Source organism: Prinia subflava, chromosome 14 (assembly GCF_021018805.1).
Source record: "Prinia subflava isolate CZ2003 ecotype Zambia chromosome 14, Cam_Psub_1.2, whole genome shotgun sequence".
Lineage (NCBI taxonomy): Eukaryota > Metazoa > Chordata > Aves > Passeriformes > Cisticolidae > Prinia > Prinia subflava.
The window spans coordinates 8,984,715-9,006,396 of NC_086260.1; the positions used below are offsets into that span (position 1 = coordinate 8,984,715).

Genomic DNA, 21,682 nt, shown 5'->3' on the forward strand with positions numbered 1-21,682 from the left:
GAGAAGACACAAGGCACTAAAGCGGCAGGATTTGCACCAGGGGACACGAGACAACCGAGTGCAGCCAGCAGCAGAGCACACAGACTGGCTGCAGGCACCAGGGGACTCTGCGTCCCCCCCCCGACTGCTGTGGAGTGCATCCGGCAGCGGCACCAAGAAACACAGGTCTCTGAGGGATATTAGGGGATAGCAAGCACCAAGTCACACCAGGGAACACTGGAGCACGGGGGCACCTGGGGCAGCAGGGTGCTGGGGGTCCCAACAGCACACTGGGGACATGGTCCTGGCTCACCAGGGGGCAGAGGGTCCCACGGGATAGCAGGCAGCAGAAGCGAGTGAAGTTCAGAGAGTTTAATGAGCGCAGGACAAACCCCGATTCCCCCCATCCCCCCACCCCCCAGTGCCCGGCCTGGCCCACAGCCCCAGGCCAGGCCCCCCACAACACCCTAGTCGACTTCTTCCATGCTGCTGTAGGAGGGGGCTGGGCGCTCAGCGGGGCTGGTGAAACGCTCAGGGAGGCCTTCCGCAGCCAGCGGCGGGGCTCCTTCGGGGGGCAGGCCGGATCCGAACGGCACCGGGGGCAGTCCCTGCAAGCAGAAGGTGGGCATGAGAGGGAGACTTGCACTCCGCCCACGCATCTCCCCCCTGCTCATGGGGAGCTGGAGGGGTGCCAGTGGAGGGACACAGCCCCACACTCACAATGTGCAGCCCCTGGGCTTAGAGAGCAGCAGCTGGTGGCAAACCCCACGGCAGGTCAGAGGGAAGCAGCATGCCCAGGGCCCCTGGAGGCAGCCCCTCCAGCCCAGCAGGAGAGCCAGGCCACGGCACACTCCTGCCCCTGGCTACTCAGCCACTGGCGGTCGGAGCAGAGACCTGCACACCAGCACTGGCGGTAGTGACAGGCCATGGGCAGGCTGCCAGTGCCTGCCGGAGGTCTGAGGAACAGAGCAGGGCCAGAGGGGATTTCCAGGGCTGAGAGCACCTTGTCAGGCCTCGCTGCCGACCACCCACCGCTGGTGAGGGCAGGCAGGTGCAGGCAGCAGCTTGTGGGCCCCAGCCCTGGGGTGGCAGCACCGGTTGCACCGGGGCAGAGGTCAGCCCACCGGCGCCCGGCACTGACTCAGACCCACGAGGCCAGCACTGTGGGTGAGCGGGGGAAGCTGCTGAGACCCAGGGCTGTAGACAATGGGGCAACTGTTCCAGGACAGGCACCTCATGACCACGGCACAGCCCTGCCGGGCTCCCCCGGCTGGGACCTGCTTGGGAGGAGTAAACCTCAGCACGTGGAGGAGGGGTGTGGGACAGAGGTAGGGTAGACAAACCCCTTCACTGCCAAGCATCCTTCCCAATCCAGCTGAGGGCACTGCCAGCAAAACAGCAGTGGAGATGGAAAAGAAAATCACAGGGCTCTGAAGTCACCTCTCACACCCCAGTACACCAGAGCTGTCTGAGCCACGCTCAGCCAAGGGCAACACGTCTCAATGTCAGACACAGTTGGAACTGCAGACTGTGCCCCAGCCTCAGGGGACTGCCTGCTCCTGGCCCTGCTGGGCTCCCCACGCCCTCCCTGCACGTGTCACACGAGGCTACCACTCCACAGCTGGGACTGGAGCCCAGCCTGTGCCCCATGGCATGGGCAGGCGGAGCTCTCCCCTGAGCCTGCTGCCACACAGGGTGCACCAGGCACCCAGCAAAGCCCAAGGGATGGTCCTGGTGCCAGCTGGGTCACAGAGTGGCCTCAGGTGACCCCATTGTGGAGTCCTTGCCTCTGTGTGGGAGTTCCAGCACACAGGACAGGAATGCTGCATTTTTTTGGAAAACCTGGCTTTATTAACGCACCACGATCATGCCTGTGCTCTCTGACCCCATGCCTCTCCCACAGTATGGGCAGCTGGTGCCCTTGCAAATGAGGTGCTGCACCACACTGCCCTGAAGAGACCAACTCCCCCAGATGCTGCCAGCACACAGCCCAACAGACTGGTGGGAGACAGTGACCCACAGAGATGAGTGCTCACCATGGGCACCCCAGTCTGAATTGCCAGGCTCTCCAGCAGCTGTCTGGGGCTGAGCAGAGAAGCACATAAGCCCTTGGTGACAAGCCTGTCTAGCCCCAGCACAGAAGCGTGGCACACACAACTCCCAGTGCACAGGCAGCTGGCACCAGAAAGCTCAGCAGAAGGCTAGCAGGGCAGACTGGGCTGGCCAAGGACCATGGGTAGCCCCAGCCCTAGGGAAGCTCAAGGCTCCTGCAGCAGCACAGTTGAGAGAGGTGGCCAGCCAGGGCCTGTGTCAGGACATCCTGCCCTTGCTGCAGCCTCCCAGCAGGTCTCCACTTCCTTCTTGGGAGCCAAGCAGAGATGGTTGATGTGCCCACAGGGCTCTCAGGCCCCAGCTTCACTGCAGCAGCAATGTGTCCCTTCTTGGGCAGCAGGTAGCCTTGAGGTCTGCCCCACTCCCAGTGGGCAGCAAGGAAGGGCAAAGGAGCTTCTGGTTCTGGGCTGTGCCTTGGCAAGGTAGCAGGCTGGCCACACAGGCCTGCCAGCTGGCACAGAAGATGCCAGAGCAGACAGGCAGGAGCCAACAGCCCCATGTTTCCCTTGGCGAATCTTTCCCAGCATTTTCTGTCCTGCTGCCTCATGTCTTCATCTCACAGCGTCCTAGGACGGCGCGTGCCCTGGCGGCCCTGCTCCTGCAGCTGGCCACACGCCTGGGCCTATCTCCAGCGGGGCTGGTAAATGAGCGGGTAGAAGACATTCAGGAAGAGAGCCACAATTGCGGCCGTGGTGGCCAGGACAAAGTATCTGACGCAGCCTTCATCTGGGTGCTGGGGGGTGCCTGGACTCCGCTTCTGGCCACAGGGCCTCCAGGAGTTTCTTGCAGGCCTTTGGGGTGCCTCAAGCTGCAGCTCTTGTTCTTCAGCCTCCAGTTCCTGCCAGATCAGAGAAGCCTGCGATGTGGAAACCTGCGTCAGCACTTGGAGAACACAATGGGCAACACCCCTTGCCATCCCCCGGGGCAGGCGGCTGCCTGCAAGCCCAGCCCCGTGCCCAGCCAGCCCGCCTCCCCATGCAGCACCGTCGCGCCCGCCCCCGTAGCTCTTCAGGGTCTCTGGTGTGTGGGGCTCCGGTGGGTGGCTCTGTGGGAGGGAGCGTGGGCAGCTGCCGGGCAGGGTCTTCGTGGGACTGCAGGGAGTGAAGCCGGCAGCTAGATCCCGATGGAGCAGATGCACTTGCATTGGTGGGTCCAGGAGGCAAGAGAGCAGGCGGCAGCTAATCACAGCCCAGCTTCTGTGATCCCAACAGGATCTTTCAAATGACAGCAAATCCAGAGCCAGCTGGAGCAGCAGCAGCAGGAGGCACGGTGCCAGTACAGCCAGTCACAGCTCTGCTTTGGTGGGTAGGAATGCTCTGACAACCAATTGTAGCCCAGGTTCCAGAAGGATTTTCCACAGGCAGCCAACCACATGGCCCTTCATGGCGGTGATCATGCAGAGCAGCCGGTCAGGGAGCAGGTCTCTGGAGGGCACCTAGTGCCAGGGAGGGTGCAGGTGGTCCAGGGTGCTTGGGGACCTGCTGAGCCACACTGGGATCCAATGCATCCCCGTACTGCAGGGGAACCGGTGCTCCCAAGGGCCCAATGAGCCCCAGTGCCACAGAGCAACCCGATGAACCCCAGTGCCATGGGGCAGACAGGGATCCACAGTGCCGTTAGGTCCCTGAAGGCTCTCACCACCGAAAAGCACTGCAGCTTTCTTGTTGCTCAGGCTGTCCCCAGTGAGTGGAGTTGCTCCGGGACATGCATGCAGGGCAGGAACAGCCCAGGCAGACAGACACCAACACGCCAGACAGCCCCACCAGCCTCAGAGACAAACAGCTTCTGTCCCCAGCTGAGAGGGCAGAGCTGGGATGCCTAACCAGCACCAGGCCAAGGGGAGGATGAGCCAGAAGGGCAGGGAAACCAGGCCAGAAGGACCCCTTGGGGCACACATGTGCAGTCATGCTGGAGATGAACTGAGCATCATCCTCAGACTCTGCGGGCCCACAGAGGTGCTAAGGATGAAGGGATCTGCAGCACAATGGTGCATACAGTCTGACCAGGTGGGCACCAGCCTCAGCCTCCCTGACCTTCACAAGAAGATCAGTGCAGCCGTTTCCTACCACTGCATTCTGAAAGCACCCTGCTGTCTGGCCCACCCCCAGTCCCTCCCTCCCAGGCCACCCAGCAACAGAGCTCGCTCTGGCAGGTTTCTCTACAGCACCCTGTGAAGGCTGCCAGGCCTCTGGCTCAGCACTGGCATTTACCTTTTTTGCACTTGGCTTGGCCCTGAGTTGGGCCCCAGCAGAAAGTGTCCCCCACCCTGCCTTGAAAGTGGCTCTGGAGGGCAAGTTCTTACTGCTCCCTGGCACAACCAGATCCTACTGCACTGCTCACAACCCCTCCTCCAGTGCAGACCGCAGTGAAGCTGTGCCCCTTCTTCCTCTTCCACAGCCCTCCCACCAGCACTTCCACACTGATGATGAAAACCAGCTCTCCTGTGACCCCTCAGGACAGGGACTGTCCCAAGCCCACAGTGAAAACAAGGCAAGACAGGCTCCAATGCCCAGCTGGCGCAAGCTCTTTGGTATCAAAGGCATACAGGCACTGCACCACAGCTGCACCAGGCTCTGTGGGTGCAGCCAAACATGAGTGGGGCCCTGCACGTGGGCCCCTGAGCACATTGCAAGGCTCTGTGGCTCCAACAGTGCCGAAAGGGACGCAAGTGCTCACCTGGCTGGCAGCAGCTTCGGCAGAGGGGGTGCGCTCGGCGCGGTGGTCTGAGGGATGCCCTGGCAGGGGCCTCTCCACAGGAGAGTTCCTCCGGCGGTAGAAGAGGACATACGCGTATCTGGTCACCACCTGGCTCTCATCCACGGTGGTGACTGTGCTGTCATCGAAGAGCCGCCAGCCTGAGAAGGAGGAAGGGTTAAGCAAGCAGACAAGTCACGGCTGCAGGAGCAGAGGGGTGGCGAGGGTGACAGATGCTCACCCGCGTCGCTGCGCTGGCTGTTCTTGTCATTGGGCAGGCGGGCGTACGCTGTGTAGTGCCCTCCAATCATGCCTCCATAGTGGTTGATCACAGCATACAGGTCATACATTGGCAGCTGCTGCTCGCCCTTCCGACCAATGCAGAACTTGCTCAGGTCCAGGCTCCTGTGGAGAGAACACTGACCGTCAAGGGTGATCAGTGTTATACAGGCCGGGCTGCAGGTCAGCAGAGACAGTGCCAAGCCAGGCACATCATCCCCCAGGCTCTCACCGGACGGGGAAGTCCACCATGTCATTGATCTTGTCCCTCCAAATAAAGCTGCGGAAGGAGAAGCGCTTGAGCTGGATAATGAGGACGTTGGGAAGCCGCCACAGCATCAGCTGCTTGGAAGCCTCGCGGTGCTGCTTGCATTTGGGGCAGTACCTGGGGGAAGAGTGTGCTCGTTACTGGCATGGGGAGAGCCTCAGTCCTCGCAGCCCAGCTCAGCCCCAGGGTCCCCACACGCAGGGCTGGCAGAGGGTATGTGGGAGGGTTTAGCCCCTTCTGTCAAGGGCAGGCCAGTACAGTCCTGCAGAGCACTAGCTTTGCTCCCTGCTGGCTTAGCCCTTCCCAGTGCACAGGGAAGGCCAGCCCATCATTCCTGGCTGCCAGTCGAAACAGCGTGCAGGTCCAGGCAGCTCCTGGGAAACCCCTGCTGCTGTCTGGGCCCGTTGGCTGGAACCCACTCTGCTGCCTTCCTCACCACGCTTCCTCCGGGGCCAGGACTTCAGGCTTTGTGAAGAGATTGAGGCACTGCTCCAGGGTGAAGTGGCCGGCCCGGGCTGCTTCACTGGCTGAGCCTGGATCCTCCACACACTCCAACTCCTTGGATTCTACCAAGACGAATTCCTTGAGGCGCTCATTGTTCTTCCACACCAGGGCAAGGGAGCAGTCATCTGTCAGATCCAGGGGCGTGTCACCTGTGAAGGGGCACAGACCTCATATACTTAGCCCACCAGGCTGGACCAGGTCACCTTGCTGGAACAATCTTGCCCATCCCAGTTAGATACAGAGATCAAAAAGTACAGCCAGAAGGGGACAGGTACCCCCTGGCCAGGTTCATCATGCTGAGGCAGCAGAGCCCCTCAGCCTGCAGGGCAAAACACTGGCACAGCACTCTCAGCAGCAGCACCCTCACAACCAGCACTTGGTGTGGGCATCCTATTCAAACAAAGAGGTGACCCAGAGATCACAGATCCTCTGAGAATATTTGAGGTCGGAAGAAATTTGCCTATTTGCTGAGGAGAGCAGGAATGTCATGCCCAGGAGGAAGTTCTAGACAGAGGCTCTGTGCAGTAGAGCCCTTCCCTCCCCTGTCAGATGCAGCTTTTACTGTCCAGTGTGGACACCTGTGCTCAGGCTTGTGCCAGGCAGCCTCTGGCACCCTGGCCACTACCCTGCCAGAGGCTGCAAGGGATGAAAGTGGTGCTTTACAGGGCTCTGACTCACCTTTATCTTCCAGCTTCTGCTCTCGGTTGGCAGCGTCAATCTTATTGATGTAGAACTGTGTGGCGCGGGCGCTCAGTGAGTCTGGAGTGTGTTGGTACCCAGGGATGGCAGCTGTGAATAGGCAGGGACAGATTTGTGGTGGCACTGCCTGTCTGCCCTGCGTAGGGGCCAAGAATTTGCAGCGCCCCCACCCCCACCTCACATGCTACGGCCTTGAAGGGACACAACCACGTGCCCGTGTCCTTGACTATTTTTAGCAGGCGCCTGCCCCTGGCAAGCTGTGCTCCTCTGCCTGCCTTGCCCCTTCACTGCACATTGCTGCCATCCTGAGACGAGTGTCTGGAAACGTGACAGCCAGGCAGCCGAGTGTGAGAGGCTGGTCCCATGCAGCTGAGTCAGAGCGAGCGAAGTGCTTTGCTCACAGCCCCCAGGGGCTCAGCCTGCACCAGCTCTGCCTTGCTCCCACACGACTTCTGCCAGCCCCTGCCTTCCCACCTCTCCCACAACAACACAGCACTCCAGCCTCTCTCCTCATCAGGTCTCTGCTCTACACCCTGGGCTTTGCCAGGGCAGGGCAGAGCGTGGGTAGGTAGGCATTTCAGGTGAGGCAACAGTGCCAAAACGAAGCTCCCAGGGCCTCACCTGTGCTTCCAAGAGTCCCCAGACCAAGCTCACAGGGGAAGAAGAGATGCTGTGCTGGGAAGTCACCCCAAGGAGGGAGAATTGCCTGAGCTCCTGGCACAGACACAGCTACTGCTTCAGCACCTCTTACCTTCTGGCTTGAGGGCTCTTTCATAGGACGGCTCCTTCTCACAACAGCTGTCACCCTGAGACTCCATGTGCTCAGAGAACCCAGAATCCAAGCTCAGCAGGGAACTCCTGGCTGTCAGGACCTTGCTCCGGACAGGGGTAGTATCCCCCATCTCTGGCTGCAGTTCAGGCACAGCTGGTGAGAGCGGGGGCTCCTGCAGGAGGCTGGAAACCCTGTCCCCATCTCCCAGCTCAGGGGCAGAGGTGGCTGCTGCACAGCTGCTCTTGGCCAGGGGCTCCAGCTTGTCTGAGTGCAGAGGCTGCAGTCCCTGCTCCGGCGACATCCGGCCCAACTGGAATGGAGGCTGGAACACGCTGACTGAGTACCTGGATATGGAGGTGGGAGTTAGAGCTGGCCAGACATGGGGCTGAGCTCAGCTCCAGGGCAAAAGCACCTTCTTTCCTTGGACTCTCACCTTGCATAGCCCTCCAGCAGCTGGGCCAGGCGGGCGTAGGTGAGGCGGGACTCGGGCACACTGATGAGGAAGGGGAAACCGATGTTCTCGGGACGGCACGAAGCCTTGTGGTCTGGCCAGTGTGTTTTCTGACATGTCCTGTAACATGTACAGCCCCTGCTGAACCCAGCATCCTTGAACAGCCTGGGAAGGAGCAGTGCAGGGCCAGAGGGGTGTGCTGGGGACAAGGGGAACACCAGGAGTTCAACTGGCTCCACTCCAAAGGGCAGACCCATCCCACCTTCTCCCAGCAGGCAGAGCTCTCCCATCCAGCCCTTCACAGCAGGAGACCCTCCCTCCCTGCCAGGCACTAAGCCAACTCACACATTGCAGTAACCGACGCGATAGCACCTCGTGCAGCGCTTGAGTTTCTCATCCTCTGGCAGCTGCTTCTTCTGGCAGGCCGCACACTTGGCGACAGGGCCGCTGGGCACCTGCGGACGCTGCAGAAGAAAGGACCCATTGGACAGGGAAGGGCACCTGGGCAGGGCAAGGCAGCCTTGGTGGGCATCCCTGCTCACTGTAGATAATCGCCCTTGTGTTCAGCTCTGCCTCTCCTGCTCAGTTCTACTTATGGCTCAGCCTTCCTGCATCCCTCCCAGTATTCCCAATATGCCTTCTTACCTGCTGGACTTGAAGCTCCACCACACGCTCCTTGGCCAGCTCTGGGGACAGCACCTCAAAGCAAAGCAGCAGGTCCGTTGGCGAGACTGTGTCTAGTGAGTTAGATGGCAGGAATATGCGGTGGAAGTGATTCTTGATCACCTGCCAGGAAAACAGTGGAGCATAGCTGTGTGAGGGCTGCCCTGTGTCCTCTCCTCAGACAGCCACAGACCTCAGCCTCACTGTGGGAACTGTGGGAAGAGCAGCAGCTCAAGGACGCTGTGCTCAGCTCACCACCCCATAAGGGAAAGATGGACATCCCCCAGGCCCTACTGTGGTGGCCTAACCCCCCAGAGCAAGTATCTGCCCAGCACTCTCACCTCTGCCAGGCGCAGGTTCTCTGGTTTCACGCGCACGCTGTGGGCCACTGAGTCAAGTACTTCCATGGCACTGGAGTTCTCCTTGCTGATACTCACGAGGAACTGCCAGCGAGAAAGTGCCACATTAGTCACACTACACTAAGCCATGCGGGCCCTTACTTAACACAGGGCTTAGCCTGTTGGCACATGACCAGCTGCCTGGAGCACTTCTGGGAGCTTACCTAGGCTCCCTCCCCAGGGTAGAAGGTATTCTTTACCTTGATGGGTTTCTTGTGTGGCTCCTTTGCAAAGTAGTAGACAGTCAGCACCTTTTGCTTCTGTGGGAGCGGCACGGGGAGGTACAGGAAGGGGTCAAAGGTAATAGACACCTGCAGACACAGAAACACGCTTGGCTTGTGGCTGAGCAGCAGATCCTGTGGACCCAAGATCTAGCTTTGCCCTGTGACTTGTGTTCTCTGAGAGTCAGGAGCCTACTTCTGCACAACCAGCACAGGGACAGAACCTCCGGGGGTGCCCTACCTTGGAGCACACTGGGCACACAAGCTTGGATTTGTACTGGCCCTGGAAGAGGTCTACTATGAATGAGTCGTTCCTCATCTTGTGTCGCTGCCAAGCTTCCTCAGCTACCACCTGCAGGAAGAAAGGGCTTAGCACCTCACTAAACCACTCAGGCTGCTCTTCCAGTGACTTTAGCAGAGAAACACCCTCACCTCATCAGGCCTCCCATCCGAGTCAACAGTCTCTGTGTAGGGCTTGTTCTGGATGCGGTTGAGGTCCTCATGCAGGCCATCAAGCAGGAAGGCCATGAACTCCTGAGCATCATGCTGGGCATAGCCAGTGAACTGGCTGGCCTTGCTGGCCACAATTGCCTGTAGGGAGCACAGTACTCAGGGCTGGTCAGCAGACCTCTGGCAGCACTGCCTGCTCCATGCACAAACCATGGCTGCACCCACCCCCACCCACAGCTCTCTGTGGCATTTTCAGGGCAGCCAGGTGCTCGCAGAGGAATGCTGGGGACCCACAGCAGCTCCTGCTGAGCACCAGTGCCAGGGGCCCTACCTTCAGTTTAGAGGGCTGGAAGGCATGGTGTGTGCCCTTCCATAGTGCTCTGAGCAGCATGGCAAAGCCAATGGCCAGGCGTCCACCCGTCCCCAGCGGGTTGTTATAGTTGATTTCAGACTCAAAGGATCGATCTGTAAGAAATGCAGGAACTCAGGGTGGCTGCTGGCTTCATCATCTGAGTGGCCAAGTTCTGCTGGGCTCCCAGTGTGGGCTCACCATGGAAATAGTCACGCAGCTCCCTGGTGTTCGACAAGGACTGGATGACACTGTTCATGAAGCAGGTGTTGCCCAGGTTCACTAGCCCCGTGAAGCCAGGCAGGCAGACCTTCTTCTTCTCATCCTCATCCTCATCGTCCTCCACGCTCTCAGCACTCACCGGGCTGTGTGTCATAGGTGGCACCATACATGTTGGTTTGGGCTGCCAAAGCAGAGGAAGGTGTGAGGGTGTGGCACTCAGGGAGTCTCTCTGGGAACACCAGAGGAATTCAAAAGCCCAAGAAAACCCCCAGGGAGGGCTGCAGCCATCACACCATCTCCCACTTGGACTGGGACAGACAGGCCAACAGCTGCCCCTAATCCTGCCAACTATGACTGAGGGGCACCGCCTCCTCCTCCAGGAATACTTTGCCAGTCTCCAGAGTGACACTGAGGAGGTGTCCCTCTTTCCCCTATCCAGGTCAGATCCAGTGTGGCCACACTCACCGAAGGAATGTGTGGCTCTTGCTTCACTGCCAAGTGCTCTGGGGGCGTATGGGCTGCCACGCCATCCAGAGCCCCATCTTCCACACGCGGCTTCTCTTTGTCACTGGTTCGGGCCTCTTCCTTGCTGGAGAGGGGGTGCTGGTTACTGCCCGGAGGGTTCTTATCCAGAGGGGTAGGGCCTGTAGGCATGGCAACCTTTGCACCACCCACTGCACCTTAAAAAGGGGGAAGGGTGGGCCTGTGGTTAGCAGCGCCACACGCTGCCCACAGTGGGGCTGAATTGCTCAGTCCATACTTGCATACTCCTACCCTTCCTCCCCGTGAGCAAGGGAAACAGCAGTGCCCTTCCCCTATCACTTGGCTCACACCCTGCTTCACATCCCTCCTACCTGCACCCATTCAGCCCCTCTCCTTCCCCACCATTCCATGCCAGAGGATCCAGCACCAGCTGGCAGCTGGCAGTGGTGAGGAGGGCCCGTGCCCCACTGCGGTGCAGCAGGCAGGCCGGACATGAAGGCAGGGTGCAGACCTCGTGTGGCTGGAGCCTCCAGCCCCCCCCAGCGCTGGCTCTGGCGTTTCTTCAGGCAGACATCAATGCGAGACACCGTGAAGTTGTATGTGCACTGGTCCGGCTCAATAAGGTTCCTGCAAGGCACGCAGCAAGTCAGAGGTGCCCCAGACCCCGTAGCAGCCTCAGACATGCCAAAGCCTTTGCATGGCAGAGCCACGGCCTCCAGGCAGTAGGGACTCTGCTAGCACTGACTCTGAGGTAGCCCTGGCAAAGAAGGGTGCAAACCCTCAAGCCTGGCCACAACTAAGCACATAGGGCACTCCTTTTCTGACAGATCCATTCTGCTTGGCTCTCTCCTGCTACATATCCCACCCAAAGGGCACACAGGCTTTTGTCCTGAGAGCTCTGTCCCGAAGAGCTCTAGAACAGCCTGGGGTGAACTGCAGCCAACGAGACACTGGGACTTCCTCCCCTCCAAGCAAGCACACAGCGAAGGCAGACCAGGCTCAGGGCACTAGTGTAGCATGGTGTAAACGAAACCTCCAGATGCAGACACAAGTACTCCCTGCACAGAAACACCAGCTGGGACTGGTTCTGCTCCAGCTCTGCACTCTCACCTCCCTTGCCCTTAAGGACAAGAATCATACCTGAGCTTCACCTGCCACCGGAACACTGTGTGGGGCCCACAGCCAGGATGGAGACGAAGGAAGTTTGTATCACTGCAGAGAAATTGGGAGTGAGCAAAGGTGAACAAACAAGTAACCCAGCTGCAATCAGGAGCTCTGCAGCAGCCTGGCATCATCCTGTGGCAGACTTGTACCTTGTCTGGAACACTAGTGTGAAGTCTTGCTCCCGGAACAACACCTTGGATGTCTCCTTGTGGATCTCCTTCACATAGACATGCACCACTACCAGATCATTGCCCTTCTCATACGAGTCATTCTTGACAAAGGTCAGGCTTACAAAAGGCTCTGGCTCTGAGTAAGGAAAGCCATGGAGAGAGAGGTTATCTTCCTTGCATGCTGAGGCTACAAGCTGACCCAGGAAAGGTCCTGAGTAGATGGACGTTCCTGACCAGGCTCACCCTGTGGGCTCTGGCCACTCACCATCAGCTGCGGCTTCCAGAGCCACATCTTCCTTGGACCAGTCCCTCTTCTCACCATCTCTGCCCATGGGAGGGGTGGCCACTGGGATGGCCTTAGAGCTCTCTCCCAGGATAGGCAGGCAGTCCCGGCTCCGCAAGGCCTCAGTAGGGCTGCCTGGCTGCAGGACTCTCTTCTCAACACAGGCAGCAACACGGTGGGGAAACACCTCTGTGGTAGCTGCAAGGGGTGGCATCTCCACGGGAACAGTCTCTTTGGCCAAAACCACAGCCTTTCAATACAGAAAGATACAGTGAAACACAGACACTGTCCCCCCTGAGCTGCCCTGGTCCACCTACTGGCTCCTGCCAGCCAGTCAGGCATAGCTCCATACCACCTGCTTCCCCCACACATGCCATGCCAGCTCAGCCCCATTAGCACCACAGGACAGCAACTGCAGGGTCCTCACTTCACCCTCTCCTCCACCACAGATCCTCCTGTCAGCCCCCAGAATCCCAGAGCCCACCTCATCCTCATTGGCAGGGTGGGTCCTGTATCCCCTTCCCAGGGCAGAGGAAGCAGGGGTACCCCGTCCAGCCAGGTCCCCAGGTACCTTCTCGAATGGCAGCGCGAGGTCTGCAAGGGCCGCAGGCGCATCGACCTGGTTGGCTCTGCCGTTGCGGCGGCTGCTGGCCCTCCCGCTGTGCCCTTTGCCAGGCTCCGTGTTCCCGGTGACTCTGGCGTTCGGCTCCTCTTCAGTGGGAGCCACTTTGAGGTATACTGCCCGTTTGGCGCTGGGGCCACTCTGTGTTCCTGGGCTGGCTGGGCTTTTCCCTCCCAGGGCCTCACTTCGTCCTGGGGCACGCTTGGGGTTGGAGGGCTCTCGCCGGGATCTTGGTGGCTCTGTGCCTTCAGCCCTTGGCTCTTCAGGGGTCAGTTCTATAGAAGCAGCCTTCTCCTTCCCGTTCTCCCAGCATGCAGTCCCTTTGGCCAGTTCTTTGGATCCGTCTTTCCTTTTCTTCTGTAAAAAGCAATGCAGCACAGTGGGAAGGTATTCAGATAGTAGCATCTTTCAGGCTACCTATCAACCCCTCACCCTCACTTTCCCTTCCCAGACTGCACCAGGACTCTACTCCAGAATCTGGGAATGCATGGCAGGTAGAAACAGGGGTACGACTCACTGGGACACTGGCACATGGCTCATGCAGCACATGGATGAAGGATGTGCCCCACATTGCTCTCTGGGCAGCTCAACAGCAGGGAGCTCAAAGCTCACCCCAGCTCCCCAAGACTTCACAAGTTCCCTTAAAACACAGATCGTTCCCCCCTTACCAGAAGCGAAGACCAGTGATGGAGTGGGATCTTCTTCTGAAGCACAAGCTGTAGAAAGTTGCCCTTCTTGCACTGGATCTTGCTGCAGGAGCCCTCAATCTCCTCATAGAACTGACAGCTCCACTGGCGCCCGTCTGTAAAGCAGAGGGGAACCAGTACCTCAGGCAGTGCTCCAGACAGCTGTCACCTAACCCACAGCCCCCTTTCACCTGCCCCCAGGATGAAGGAAGCACTCATTCAGAGCCAAGAAGACTGCAGGCAGACTGCCACCATACCCCAGGAGCCTTCCAGGGTTCCAGACAGCTTCCCTGAACTTGCTTTGTACATCTGGCTGGCCTCCTTCCCAGCGGGAAGGCCCTGGGCCTCCCTGCCCTCAGGGGCACAGCCGCTTTTCCAAAGGATACCCAGGATTGACTCAGTCATCCCAGCAAGCAGGGGACAGAGACGCACTGGCGCGGCAGCGGGCACTTGTTCACTTGGCAGAGAGGCCTGCTCCTACCCTCCCCTGCTCTACAATGCTCTCCTATCGGCCCTGTCTGCTGCCTGAGTGTGTGCCAGCTGAGAGCAGGGCATTGCCTCTGAGGGAAAAATTTGATGTCTGCCTGCACAACCCCGTGCTTGGCCCAGAGCTGTGCCAAGTCCCGATGGAGAAATGCTTGCAGCAGTTGCTCCATTCCCATACCTGGTAGTCTGACCACACAGTCCGTGTCAGTGAAATCAGCACGTACATCCTCCACCTTGAGAGCTCCACTGCCCAAGTTCAGCTTGATAATGATCTCATCGGCATTCTGCTTCCAGTCCAGCAGCAGCTCTAGGAAAAAGGAGGGAAGTGTCACCCACTTGCCGGAGAATGACCTTGAAGTGCCCACTCCTTGGCCGCAGAACGCAAGCCTGAACACACACGCAGGAGGTCAGTGCAGGGAACACAGATCATGACAATTAAATGGGACCTGCCCTCATCAGGTAGGCCACAAACAAGAGCACATGTTGCAGCAGGGCAGATGAATCCCAGTGGGAACCAGAGAGATCAGAAAAGCAGCGCTGCTGTTGGCACTGCCACAAGCAGCAGTGGCAGCTAGGAAGAAGGGGTGGCTCCTGCCAAGCAATTACTGCTTTCCCAAGGAACGAGGAAGCCACAGAATTACTCTGGGGGATTTAAGTGGACTCTGACCACAATCAGAAACTGCCACTTCCCCTTTGCATATGCAAACCAAGCAGCCCAGCTGTAACCATCAAAGCACTGTACTCCTGCCAGGTGAGCATGGCTAACATGGATGAAACACGGGCAGGCCAGCTAGCTGGGCAAGTTCACTGTAATGGGTGAGAAAAGAGTGCAGCAGTGAGACTTTGGTGCAGGCAGAACTTCCATTGTGTGCCTGCCAGGCTCCAGGTGTGGCCTTGTGGTGTCCTGAAGTCTTCAAGGCAAAAAAGTGATTTTGATCACCTTGATTTCAATCAGGTTTTTTCTAACCCTGGGAAACGAGGACATCCTACACTGTTCTGAAAGCAGGCCTGGACTGAGACAGAAACCAGCCAGTGCTGCCAACAAGGTGACACAGCTTGGGATGTTCCCAGCCCAGCATCATGTCCTGCTCAGAAAGAAGCAGAGCAGGCATCCCAGGGCTGTGCTCAGTGGCACTGTGACACCTGAGTTGCAAGCAGCCTGCCACACACCCAGGGCCTCTTCCTTGCAGACAGCCCTGCTCCGCCCCTGGGAAGGCCACATACTGTTAAGATAAACACAGAGGCAAGGGAGTGCTCAGGTTAGCTCTGCTCAATGCCAGCGCACTGGACAACAAGGCGAGAGCCTCAGACCCCTTGGTAAGGGCACTCCATGGCCATGCACTGACAGCTGGCACACACCTCAACTTACCCTCCTCTGAGTCCTTCTCCTGGGCAGTCTCAGCCTGCTCAAGCTCAGGGCGAGACACTGGTGGGCAGAGAAGCAGAGCGCAGGCAGGTCTGTCATTCTGTCACCTCACAACATAGGCCAGCAAGCTGATGCCCAAAACTTCACACATCACCTGCTTCTACCCTGAATCTGTGTCCAGGCCTTTCATCCTGCATGTGTTGCTTATCTCCCTCCTCTGCTTGCTCACACTTCTCCTTCCCCAGAGTCCTGCCTGCAGCACGGCAGCAAGTCAGCCCCAGGACAGCTGCTCTGGGCCATACCACCATATCCCAGTCTAAACAGTACCACAGTGGGAGCAACACAACAACACTGCACCATACCAGCAGTGCTTTTTTGAGGCACATCTCATTGTGAGCTTGTGGCATCCAGGCTCAGCTGTGTGACCAGCTCGGTAAACCAGGTCCCAGCTCCCAGTCATATAGAGGAGTCCTGTCTTGATCTGACAGAAAGAACCTGGTGTTTGATCACGCTCAAACCAATTCTGCTGTAACCAGAGAACCATGTGGCCCAGTTGCACTTTAACATTTCCATTCTTGCACAAGCTGCCAACGTCCACATCTGAAAACCTCCTTCCAGATCAGGGTGGGGAACCAAACTGACCTGACACCTAATCCCTGCTCCCCACAGAATTACTTCCAACAGCCAGAAATGTCTCCAGGCCTGCTCAACCCCGACAGGACAGTGAACTCTGGCAGGCAAGGGACACAAAGTGACAGCACCTTCTGCTGGAGCAAAGAAATAGCAGCAACAGGAGCTGTGGTCTCCACTCTGGAACACTCAGAGGGCTGTCACTGCCTCCCTTGACTGGCTACAAATCAGTAGGAAACTTCTGCTGACCACTGCAGTCACTGGTGTGAAGATGCTGGTGGGGCTGGCAGTGAGAGAAGCCTGGAGGATCTACAGCCCCTCACCACCCCTCACAGAGGGGACAGGGGCAGCATGGCTGCCCTCAAGAACGGCCCCATGTCAGAGGATGCAGAGAGTCAAGCCCTACCAGAGGCGTACTCCTCCCATGCGAGAGAAAGCAGCACAGTGCTGCGCTCTGCACTGAGGGATTTCGCATCGGGGACTGCGCCTGGCTGCTCTGGCACAGACCTCACCAAGCACTCAATTACCTTGGCCTATAAAACACCCTGTGATTCTGAGGTTACAATAATCATAACAGAGCGGGCACAGAAATCAAACAGCTTTCCAGAGCCACAGAAACTCTTGCAGGCATTCTCTGCACCTGAAGCAACATTTTTGGATACACAGCAGTTACAGAAGGAATTACTCTACAGCAACTTCACCTGAGCCACACCTTGCCCTGACTCAGAAGCTAAAGCACCAGCCCCACCCGCAGGCCTTGCACACCCGGTCACTGCCTCACAACATCTGGCCTCAGCAAACCGATGGGAAAGAAGCAGCACTGCCTCCAGCTGCAAGAGCACCCACAGGTTTCAGTTCCACTCTCGCTGGATGGGGCAGATCACACCCAGTCCAAAGTAGAGTCTAGAAACAATCACCAAGGCCAGCTCCAGACTTTAGCTAACAAGGCCACAGGCCCAACCTTCCTTAGCATTGTTGGGGCTAAGTAGCGCCCAAAGGAAGGAAGTTACAGGTCCAGGGAGGACACTGTGTCAAAGAAGATCCCACATCACACGAGTTACCATAAGCTGCAGGAAGTGATTAGTCAAATCTGCTTATCCTACAGCAGATGGCTGGGAGGCTCCCAGGCTGCAGGGCTGAGACACCACGGGCCTGCTCACCACAGTGATACTGAGAGGCTCTCACCTTCCTTGCTTTCCTGATTGGCTCGATCCTTCTGCTTCTTCTTGTTGGTGGCATCATCCAAGCCCCGAGACACTCTCCTCTGGCCAGGGACATTTGTGCTGCTGGACATTTTCAGCCGTTTGGAGGACACAAACAGCCCGCCGGGGTCGGTAATGGAGTCTGGGTCAGGGGTGCGACGTTTTCTTCCTGGCCCAGCTATCTTGGCGACTCTCTGTGGTCAAACTCTCTGGCAAGGAAGTAATGGCCTAAAGAGAGGAAACAGCAAGCATGGCAGGAGGAGCAGGTGGAAAAGGCCAAACAGCAGCAGGACCCACTCTTTGCCTCAGGGCCAGTGCCCTTACATGACCTTCACCATGGTGTTTATGGGAAGCCCCATGCAGCTCAGTGAGGAAACCTACCTCATCACAGCTGCTACAATGTTTACTGCCAAAAGCATGGACTTGTCAGAACTCCCGACATAAAACCAGGGGTCTTCAGTATGTGGCACGCATTAAAAACCTGGAAAGCAAGTGTCATGCTCACGGTTCCCACTATAGCAACACTGACCCAGAGGAGCTGCTGGTGCTAACGACACCCAGATACACAGCCAAGGGCAAGGATATGAGGAGGCCTAGATCTGCAAAGCTGAGCCTCCAGAATCAACTGGGGGAGCCTGTCACACAGCTTGGAGCAACAGCTATTTCAGTCAAACAGTGTCCTGTGTAACAGCGCCAGAATAGGAGCCAGTAACACCCTAAGAAGGAAGCAGGCCTGGGACAGTCTCCCATGACAGATGAGAGCAGAGCTCCCTGGCAAAAGGAGAGTTCCTCCCCCTTTGCCCACTAGCTGGGCGCTTAACCAGCATGACTGCACCTGGAATATTTATCTCCCAGCCAGTTTACAGACAGCGTCAGCAGGGCCTGGCCTGGAAATAGGACACCTCTGCTCCTCATGCCCCAGGAAGAAAGTAGGCTGGGCAGGGCATTTAAGTTGCTCACCCCTGCCCCATCAGACATGCCCTCCCTACAAAGCCAGCTCCCCTACAGGGTTCGGGGGCTGCTGGCCCAGGGGTCTGTTGCATTCATCAGTATCACCCTGCAGTGTTCAGAGCTTTGAGAGAGCAGAGCTGAAACAACCCACTGAAAACAGTCCCATTGGAGGTATGTCCATGGAGGCGGTGAGAGCAGAGAGATAGGAAGGTTTCCTCCCTCACTGCCCTGGCTGCACACCCTGACCCTGGCAGTGCTCACCAGCCTGCGGGTGTTTGCAGCAGGGAAACGGGCCCAGCCACACAGATGCCAGGTGCCAGCTGCCTGCCACAGCTCCCACTGCACTGTTTCACACACATCCCACGGCCCGGTTCCCATCTGAGGACATGGAGCCAAGCCCAACAGCACCTTGGCCTCTCCCTCAGTGGGAGGCAGGCTCAGTGGAGCTGGGCTAGGCCAAGGTATCCTTCGGAACACTCTGCTCTGCTTTCACCCGTACAGCAAGCACAGACCCCTTGTTGTGCATGGGCACAGCCAGTGGCACGAGGCACCTCCAAGGGAGGCACTCTTGACAGAGGAAGGACACTGCCAGTTCTGTGCTGCCGGCCCCATGTTGCCACGGCATTTGTATTCTAGAAATGTTCAGGGCAGCAAGTAGCCACAAATGTGGAGCTGTAGCCACAAACTGAGAGGAAACCCAGAGAGCAAAGCAGCCTGGCCTTGCCCTCAGCTCTGGCAAAGCCATCCCCATGACAGGTGTTGCATCCAAACCATTTCTCTTCGGGCCAACCCACCCTCACCACCGAGAGCCACTGAAGCCAAGTGAAAAGCTGAGCCCAGCCCAACTGCCTGGCACAGACAACTGCTGCCACCCATGGTGGAGAGCTCCAAGTGACCTGGAGACTGGGATGCTGAGCAGGGTCCAGCATCAATCCCAAAGAGCTTGAAAGAGATTGGGAGGGCTGCAGCGCCATCCCCATGCTGTTGCACACACTGGGTCTCCCCAGTGTGCAGAAGTACTTCTGGCTCCAGAGGGAATGGGAAGGGTCCCCACAGCAGGGAAAGTGGCAATGATTCACCAGGCTAGGCCTCTGATGCCAGCTGCAGGCTGTCACTCAGTTCCAGTCCCCACCGACACCCAAACAGTTGGTTACAGATGCTTCCTGGTGCTGAAGAAGCTCACCTGGGCTCAGCAAACATGAGAAAGCATTTTTTGTTGTATTTCTTTCACCTCTAGGGTGGAAACTGCAGGAGAAATGGGACTCAATTAGCAGTGACTGCTTCATGCAGGGTCAGGCAAGGCTCTGTTGCCTCCTTCCTGCACCTCCAAAGGGGTGGTAGAGGGTAACTGCTGGGCAGGGTGAAAGCAAGCACTGAGAAGGGTCCTGGAGGGCTGAGAAACGACATGCCTCTGCCCAAGAATGGGTAAGGAAGAGAGAGAGGGCTGCGTGCCTGCTTGTCACTCCTTCAGGAGAAGCCTGCTGCTCTCAGCCTCCCTGAGGCTCAGCTCCCTCGGGTGCTTTGCCGACAGTTATTCTTCACGGGCAGGCAGGAACCAAGGGGTCTGGAGCTCCGCTCATTTCAGCTGCCAGACTGATGGCAGCCTGAGGCTGCAGCAGGCACCTCAAGGTTTTGGAGGAGTGAAGGCAAAGCACAGGTTACTCAGGGATTAGAATAGCCCAGTAGGAGACTTTTGCCTTTCTGCCACAGGAAACAGATACAGGCAGCATGTTCAGCCCCTGGGTGCAGAGGTTTCAGCATCACTCCTGTTGGCATGGCAGGAGCCTCTGCAGGGGAGAGATGGCGAAAGGCCGGCCTGGCTAGGTGCCAGGTGAACCTCTGGGAAGCACCTGATGAGCTGGGCACTCCTATAAAACCTTACTCAATCCCCAGAGCCAGGGAAACCTGGCCATCCTGCTGCTGGGAGCAAAGATGCTTCCCTGTCTTCTGCTCTCCCTGCCTTTGTGCTGTGGTGCATAACAGATCCACAGGCCAGCCAGGGCTTTCTCCTAAGTGTGTCTTCCCCTTAGCAGCATCTCAACCCAGCTCGTGCTGAGACTGCAAATATTTTGACTAGCCAGAGGCAAAGGAGCAAGAGGCCAAGGAGAAGGACCACTCCTCTCCACAGCAGCACCAGACCAGGAACGACAGCAGAAGGTGCTCAATGAGATGCAATTTGTGCCCTGTGTCTGGGGCAGATTTAGCACTCGGCAGGAGGAGCTCCCTGGTTCTTGTCCACAGCACTCCCCATCAATGCCCAAAGGAGTAGCTGCAGAGAATGTTGGTTATCCCAACAGCATCATCTTTCCATGGACTTTTGGATCCTCCATGTCCTAAATGCAGCCAACAGAAAAACATCCCTCGTGCATACAAATACTTTTGTCACCTTCTGTTTCTTATTCCCCTGAGGGACCAGAAATCCCAAGGCTCAAGCTTCACTTTTACTTGAGTTTCTGGGCATACCTGACACGTGGGTGGAGCCAGGGCAAGCACAGAGTCCCCTGCGGCAGTCACTGCCATTCAAAATGTTTTCAACCCATGGAAATCACTGTGCCCCCAAAGCATCGTGATAGCTGTGAGCCCTCTGCTGAGTGGGGAACCTGGCAGGCCTGGCTCCCTCATTCTGGGGACGATGATTGGATCACAGAACGGTTTGTGCTAGAGGCAGACCTTGAGGATGATCTGGATCCAACCCGCCGGCCACGGGCAGGGACAGTGATGAAAGCGTCCAGACAGCAGCCGGCGGCCCCTGGCCTCCCGGGCGCTGCTGCCCGGCCCCAGGCACCGAGAAAGGGGAAAGGGATTGTGAACGGTGCTTGTCTCTGTGAACGGCGTTAGTGTGAACGGCGTTAGTGTGAACGGCGTTAGTGTGAACGGCGTTAGTGTGAACGGCGTTAGTGTGAACGGCGTTACGGGGAACGGCCCCGGCGGGCAGAGCACGAGGTCACCGCGCCGGCTCCTGCCCGGGGCTGCCGTGCTCGGCCCGTCCTACCGAGCCCCGCTCTCAGCCCCCGCGGTCCCAGCTCCTGCCGCCCCGCACGTTCTCTCCACTCGGGCCCGTCACAGGCCGCTGCCACCGCCATCCGCCGCTTGCCTCGCTCTCCGTCGCCCCGGCTCCCGTGCCCACGGGCCGCATCCCGGCCTCCCACCGCCCCCGGGCCCTGCCCGCCGCCGCGGCCCTCACCCCGCGCTGGCCCAGGCGCCGCTCGCCGCCCCCGGGCCCCGCCGCCGCCCCGGCCCGGCCGGCCCGGCCCTCCCCGCACTCACGGCCCCGCCCGCCGCTCCGGTCTGTTTGTGCCGCGCCGAAGTTCCGAGCGGGCCGACAACGGAGACAGGCCCGAGCTCGTGACGCACTTCCGGGAGCCGTCGGGCACGCCCACGTGACCCGGGCGCGGGGGGCGCGTCACGTGACCCGGTAACGGCGGTGGCGCCGGCGCGTTCCCGCGGCAGCGGGAGCCGGGGGTCCCGGTGCTGCCCGCGGAGCTCCGCGGCTGTCCCGGGGAGGACCTGGGTTTGATCCGCGGGAGTGCCGGGCTGGGCTGTGCGAGTCCCGGGTGTGCTATGCCCCCAGCCCCGCT

At 58.5% G+C, this 21,682-nt stretch overlaps 2 protein-coding genes across 10 annotated transcripts; one reads left to right on the forward strand and one right to left on the reverse strand.

The window, feature by feature from the left end:
- Nucleotides 1-401: 401 nt before the first annotated feature.
- Nucleotides 402-21,485, reverse strand: USP19 (ubiquitin specific peptidase 19). Of its 9 annotated transcripts, none has more exons than XM_063412032.1 (28): nucleotides 21,372-21,458; nucleotides 17,535-17,634; nucleotides 17,137-17,381; nucleotides 15,325-15,381; nucleotides 14,134-14,262; nucleotides 13,452-13,585; nucleotides 12,733-13,140; nucleotides 12,144-12,411; nucleotides 11,858-12,014; nucleotides 11,685-11,756; nucleotides 11,056-11,171; nucleotides 10,527-10,741; nucleotides 10,041-10,242; nucleotides 9,822-9,955; nucleotides 9,473-9,631; nucleotides 9,282-9,392; nucleotides 9,020-9,130; nucleotides 8,763-8,864; nucleotides 8,404-8,544; nucleotides 8,104-8,222; nucleotides 7,741-7,878; nucleotides 7,287-7,651; nucleotides 6,515-6,625; nucleotides 5,769-5,985; nucleotides 5,297-5,449; nucleotides 5,027-5,190; nucleotides 4,768-4,946; nucleotides 402-587 (listed from the first exon to the last, which is right to left on the reverse strand). In XM_063412032.1, exons 3-28 carry the CDS (start codon nucleotides 17,243-17,245, stop codon nucleotides 447-449), a joined length of 4,212 nt encoding a protein of 1,403 aa, XP_063268102.1. In that variant the 5' UTR covers nucleotides 17,246-17,381; nucleotides 17,535-17,634; nucleotides 21,372-21,458; the 3' UTR covers nucleotides 402-446. The 9 variants fall into 9 exon arrangements, with proteins under 9 accessions (XP_063268102.1, XP_063268103.1, XP_063268100.1 ...); XM_063412030.1 differs by lacking the exon at nucleotides 402-587 and adding an exon at nucleotides 1,808-2,947 and having other exon boundaries at nucleotides 10,527-10,735; nucleotides 21,372-21,462; XM_063412025.1 differs by lacking the exon at nucleotides 402-587 and adding an exon at nucleotides 1,808-2,947 and having other exon boundaries at nucleotides 21,372-21,462.
- Nucleotides 19,510-21,488, forward strand: LOC134558262 (sterile alpha motif domain-containing protein 1-like). Its single transcript, XM_063411941.1, has 3 exons — nucleotides 19,510-19,529; nucleotides 20,943-21,120; nucleotides 21,171-21,488. The coding sequence occupies exons 1-3, from the start codon at nucleotides 19,510-19,512 to the stop codon at nucleotides 21,486-21,488; spliced, it is 516 nt and encodes a 171-aa protein (XP_063268011.1).
- The last annotated feature ends 194 nt before the right edge of the window (nucleotides 21,489-21,682 follow it).

Bases quoted from the DNA above. Each gene is read 5' to 3' on its own strand.
- USP19 (XM_063412026.1), bottom strand. From the start codon at position 17,245: ATGTCCAGCAGCACAAATGTCCCTGGCCAGAGGAGAGTGTCTCGGGGC. The intron at 13,586-14,133 runs GTATGGGAATGG...TCTGCTTTACAG, and splicing joins CTGTGTGGTCAGACTACCAG to ACGGGCGCCAGTGGAGCTGT. The intron at 12,412-12,732 runs GTACCTGGGGAC...CTGTATTGAAAG, and splicing joins TCGCGCTGCCATTCGAGAAG to GCTGTGGTTTTGGCCAAAGA.
- LOC134558262 (XM_063411941.1), top strand. From the start codon at position 19,510: ATGCCTCTGCCCAAGAATGG. The intron at 19,530-20,942 runs GTAAGGAAGAGA...GAACGGCGTTAG, and splicing joins ATGCCTCTGCCCAAGAATGG to TGTGAACGGCGTTAGTGTGA. The intron at 21,121-21,170 runs GTCCCAGCTCCT...GGCCCGTCACAG, and splicing joins CCCCGCTCTCAGCCCCCGCG to GCCGCTGCCACCGCCATCCG.